The 5,707-nt window shown below is 49.5% G+C and overlaps 1 protein-coding gene across 1 annotated transcript; it reads left to right on the top strand.

Moving 5' to 3' along the window:
* Positions 1–237: 237 nt before the first annotated feature.
* On the top strand, positions 238–5,477 carry LOC105663570 (uncharacterized). The gene has a single exon (XM_012293246.2). The coding sequence runs from the start codon at positions 1,245–1,247 to the stop codon at positions 4,848–4,850; it is 3,606 nt and encodes a 1,201-aa protein (XP_012148636.2). The 5' UTR covers positions 238–1,244; the 3' UTR covers positions 4,851–5,477.
* Positions 5,478–5,707: the final 230 nt, after the last annotated feature.

The raw sequence follows: 5,707 nt of genomic DNA on the forward strand, positions 1-5,707 counted from the left end.
AGTCTTTACATCGAAACTCAGTTAAATAACGAACAGAATAATTAAAAGTAATGTTCATTTATTCATTCCTCATGAAGGAGGATCGGAATTAGTTATGTGTAATTGACACAAAGTATGCAAATGGAATTTATTGAATACTGCAATTCGTTAACGACATGGAATGTGACATTAAATATCGAAATTTTTTTGTTTTGCTTCCGACAATAATATTGGCCAACGAATTTACGTATTTTAATAGGAAATACTTATTCTATTTGTGATAAAAAAGAGTTTCAATGTGAGATCTAACAAATGTATTAAGGTCTCTACTAATTTACAGGAAATTTATTAAAATAAAACTCACCCACTCTTTGAAAATAATCCTGTTTGTTAATAATCCGAGAGTGAAAGTGATGGGGTAATTGCCACGGGGTCGTCTTGTCGATGTTGACCTGACGCAGACATTGGCACCTTATAACACAGCTGGTGGCACTCACAGGTCACTGCACTGTCTTTATTTCAAAACACTTTTGTTTTCACTTTCACTTTCTGGAGAATCCCTGGTAAAAAGTATTGTCCCTCCCGATGCCTCCGAGGGTGCCCGAAAGGGGCCGATTATTTTAATATTGTCCTGGACTGCTCCTGTGATTAATAATAATCCCCCAAGATCCATGTTGAAAACTGCAGGTGCTGCGAAAAGTCCTCAGAATTTAAATTATGTGGTCGTATAAACATAAACGGGTGCATCTCGTCCTCTTGAAGAATTCGATGTACCGCGGAGCGATGCATACTGAAATAAAATACAGAAATGTATTAATGAATGAAGAAGGATACTTTAATATTAACGTTTAAATACTATTAACATTACTTATCCTAAACGGCGAGCGACGTTTCCTATGCTTAGCGTTCCATCTTCATGGAACTCTTCGACTACCTCGCGTTCCTCTTGCACTCGACGTGAAAATATAAAAAATATAAAATTCTGCGTTAGTCCTTTGCAGAGACATTACGATGGTTACTGTCCGGCAGCTCTCACGAAAATGCTCACGGGTCAAACATAGTTTTCTTTCCAAAACACACTGGTGGAAGCGCGTCTTCAGGCTCTGGAGGCGAACTGGGCGAAGTTCGAAGCACAACACGAGCAACTGCTTCTAAAAGCTTCAGATTTACTCGAGAAGCATGACTACCGGAAGCAAGACTTGCCAAACGTAGCTGAAGAGGCTTTTTTACAAAACAAGGGAGCATTTTTGGACGTCATTCGTTCGATGAAGGCTGAGAAGCGGACCAGCGCGGAATCAACCGGAGTGACGCCCACCACAGAGAGCACATCTCGCACCACGCTGCCTCGGATTCAACTGCCGCAGTTCTCCGGAAAATATGAGGATTGGCCCTCGTTCCGTGACTTGTTCCAATCCATCCTCGGGAAGGACGCAACTATCACCCAGGTGGAAAAGCTTCACTATCTGAAACCCAGCTTAAAGGGTGAGGCCGAACTTCTTATTCGTAATTTACCGACAACGGGCGAGAATTACGAGCGCGCATGGAAAACTCTGACTGTTTATTACGAGAACAAGCGGTTGTTAGTACGCTCGTATCTTTCCAATTTTCTTGTGTTGCCAAAAATGAAGAGCGAGTCAGCAGCCGAGCTGCGGAAAATCTTTCACGGCATAAAAGCCACGGTCAGCGCGTTAGAAAGTATCGGTCGAGCGGTAGGGACTAGTGAGGACCTGTTCGTGCATCTTGCTGTCGAACTTTTAGACTCTCGATCGCGTCGCGAATGGGAAACATCGATCAGCGCCGCAACCGAACCACCGTCCTACTCCGTGCTCGAACAATTCCTTGATCGACGATTACACGCGCTAGAGTCAATGATTCCGGTAAAACCCGACGGGGCCGCGAATAGACCGAGCGACGGAACTCAGAAATCGACACGAAGTCATATGGCGCGGAAACGAGAAAATAAGGGGAAAACCAAAATTGGGCGCTGTTTCCTTTGCCAAGGGGAACATATACTAATGTTTTGCGACGATTACAAAAAGAAAACGGCTAATGAACGGAGGCGATTCATCGAGGCTACCGGGCTGTGCGTTAACTGCTTAGGAAAACACACAACCGCGGATTGTACCTTGATTAAAGCGTGTTACGCGTGCGGTGAGCGGCATCACACCTCCCTACATGATGCCTGCCACGCTGTAGAAGCCGCGAAAACGTCGCACGTAACACAGGGATCCCTGGGTAAACCGTTAGCCGTACTTCTTGCTACCGCTCGAGTCCGCGTGGCAGATATCCATGGAAACTGGCACATCGCTCGCGCTCTAGTCGATCAAGGATCGGAATCGTCCATGATCTCGGAACGCTTAGTTCAGCGGTTGAAATTGCCCCGATCGCCGGTCGCGGTCTCGGTATACGGAGTTGGCGGACACAAATCTGGACTCGCCCGAGGTCGAGTCACTATAACATTATCTCCGCGCACAGAGGGACGTTCATTCATTGTATCCGCGTTAATTCTCCCGCGACTTACCGTCTATACAAGTAGTATAGAAGCCAGTACGGCGACTTGGCCACACATTCGCGGATTACAACTTGCGGACCCTGAGTACGGTTCGGCCGACCCGATCGACATCCTCCTCGGAGCCGAGGTTTGCGCTCTCATTTTAACGAAGGGGCTTAAAAAGGGCGGTCCTCGGGAGCCGGTAGCTCAAAGTACCGAACTGGGGTGGATTCTTTCGGGAGTAGTCAGTGACGCAGTCACCGAACATGTCACATACGTTCACCAATGTCAAGTCGAGGAAGATCTCGTAAGCGTGGTTCACCGGTTCTGGGAACAAGAGGAGGTGCCTATGAGAACGATCGCCTTGACCGACAGAGAGCAGGAATGCGAAGAACACTTCGTTCGGACGCATGCTCGCCAACCTGATGGACGGTATGTAGTACGTCTGCCAATCGCTTCATCCTTGCCAGACCTCACCGAAACGCGTCGTGTCGCCGAACGAGTGCTGCGGAGTATGGAGGGGCGATTCGTGAGGGATGCGAATCTTCACGCCGCGTACGTAGCTTTTATGAAACAGTATGTCGAACTTGGGCATATGAAACCCGTTTCGAACAAGGATCCGAGCGAAAGACCAATTTGCTACTTGCCGCATCACGGGGTTATGCGAGAAGCTAGTACGAGTACTAAGTTAAGGGTAGTTTTTAATGGATCGGCTGCCGTAGCGACAGGAGACTCTCTTAATCAACATCTGCTGGTCGGAGCCAACCTTTTACCCGGTTTGACGGATGTCCTTCTGCGATGGCGTCGACACCGTTTCGTTTTCGCGGCGGACATAGAGAAGATGTACCGTCAAATTGGAGTACACCCGGACGATCAAAATCTTCAGCGGATACTTTGGAGGTTTGACGTCAGGGACCCGATTACAGAATATCGTCTGACTACCGTGACTTATGGACTGTCGAGTTCCCCGTATCAAGCCATGCGAACCCTGCTTCAGCTGGCCGAAGATGAGGGGCACCGGTTTCCCGAGGGCGCGACTATCCTCAGAGAAGATCGGTATATGGACGATATCATCTCTGGGGCGCAAACACTCGTTGCGGCTCAGGAAAGGAAAAGACAGCTGGACCAGTTGTGCATGGCGGGCGGCTTCCCGCTGAAAAAATGGACGGCTAACCACGCCACTCTTCTAGATGACGTGCCAGTGGAGGATCGGCAGTTAAAGGAGTCGCGCGCGTGGCAACCGGGGGAAAGTCATTTGACTCTGGGTCTGCGGTGGCATCCGCACGAAGACCATTTCGCCTACACGACTCAGCTGATTCGAACAGAGACATTTACCAAACGGACAGTTTTGTCTCTGACAGCGAGGCTGTTCGACCCGCTAGGCTGGCTCGCCCCAACCACGGTGCGAGCAAAAATAATGTTTCAGGCCACGTGGTTACTGAGCATCGACTGGGACGAACCGCTTCCTGTGGAAAATGTCCGAAGATGGCGGGAATTTCAGGACGACCTTCCGTCATTGGCAGCGATCAGGGTCCCTCGCTGGTTGAGAACCGGAGACGAAGGCAACGAGATGGAGCTGCATGGGTTCGCCGATGCCTCTGAACGCGCTTATGCTGCGGTGGTCTATTTACGGGTCAGAAACCGCGACGGAGAAGTGGCGGTGCGATTACTTGAGGCGAAAACAAAGGTCGCCCCGCTAAAACAAGTCACGTTACCACGTCTGGAGCTGAGTGCCGCCACGCTTCTAGTCCGACTCGTAGTACAAGTTCAGCGGATTCTCGAGGCTGAGAGGGTCCCAGTGTATCTCTGGTCGGACGCGAAGGTGGTGCTAGGCTGGATACGCGGACACCCCTCATTGTGGAAAACCTATGTAGCAAATCGAGTAAGCGAAATTCAGACCTCCTTGCCGGACGCAATTTGGCGCTACGTTCCCGGGCAAGAAAATCCGGCTGATTGTGCGTCACGCGGTATCAGTACCGCGGAATTAGTGGACCATCCCCTTTGGTGGCAAGGGCCACCGTGGCTCAAGGCCGATCCCAGTCAGTGGAGAGTTATCACCGCCACCGAGATTCCCGCTGATCTACCGGACCAACGGAAAACTGCGCATGCTATGAACTCTGCTCCAATAAAAGAACCGTCGGAGCTGACTGACTGCTCCTCGTTGAAACGGTTGCTACGACGTACCGCTTGGTGTCGTCGGTGGTTATTGCGACTTCCCCATCGGGCAAAAGGGCCCGACCATAAGATTGACCTTGGAGACCCGCAGGTACTCCAAGCCAATGGTTTAGGGAGGCTGTCGTGGCGAGCGCACGTGTTCGGGGGTCGCTCCGCGATAAATTACAATTTTGGTGGGAAAAAGTGGTTTAAGTGTGATAAATAATGTTGTGAAGTGAGGGGAGACCGTGGGGGAAGTGGGCGGTGAAATTTTGTGAAAATCGAAAGTGGAATAGTGAAGTTATAAATAAAAAACGAAATTTCGGTAATGGCGACCTCCACGCGACGCGAGGAAAAGCATGGGGTGCAAACCCATGAGTAATCGAAAACGAGGAAGCGAGTGTTCGGTTCGGAGTGTTCGGATCGACCGCGGAATAAATAAATATGTGCGCGACTTAAATACGATTATTTTTATTTTTATATATCGCGAGTGAAATAGTGCAATTTAAGGGTGAAAGCTGCCCTCGAAGAAGGACTTGCGTGAACACGTGGTCGTGCGGCATGTAGAAGTTGCGAGAGAAAGTCGTAGAAATTAGATTAATTAATTATAAAGCAAATGTCATTAGGGATTTAGAGTGCGGGAAGGGGCGAATGAGGCATACTGAATGCACGCGGTGATTGGTTTTGGCTATTTTTGTATTTTCTTGATAGTAAATAAATAATGGCGTCGGTCAAGCATGCTTCGATATATCGTACGAACACGTGGGCATCTCCGCGCGAGGGAAAGCGTAGAGCGTAAAGGCCGGTTCACAAACATTCAACATGGCCGGGGAAGAGTCGCTGCAGGCGCATGGAGAGCGGCCCTTACGGACGAAGCCTAAAGGCAAAGCGAAGGCATGCGGCAACAAGTAAGATGGCGGAGGAAGGATCGCCGCAAGCGCTTGGAGAGCTGCCTTCAGGGACGAAGCCTATGGGCGAAACGGAGGCACGCGGCAACAAGCAAGATGGCGGAGACATGGCGCGTTTTTCAAATGGTAAGCGGATTGGTTGAAGCAAGAAGACAGGGAGGAGGAAAAGAGGAAG

Source organism: Megachile rotundata, chromosome 12 (assembly GCF_050947335.1).
Source record: "Megachile rotundata isolate GNS110a chromosome 12, iyMegRotu1, whole genome shotgun sequence".
Classification (NCBI taxonomy): Eukaryota; Metazoa; Arthropoda; class Insecta; order Hymenoptera; family Megachilidae; genus Megachile; species Megachile rotundata.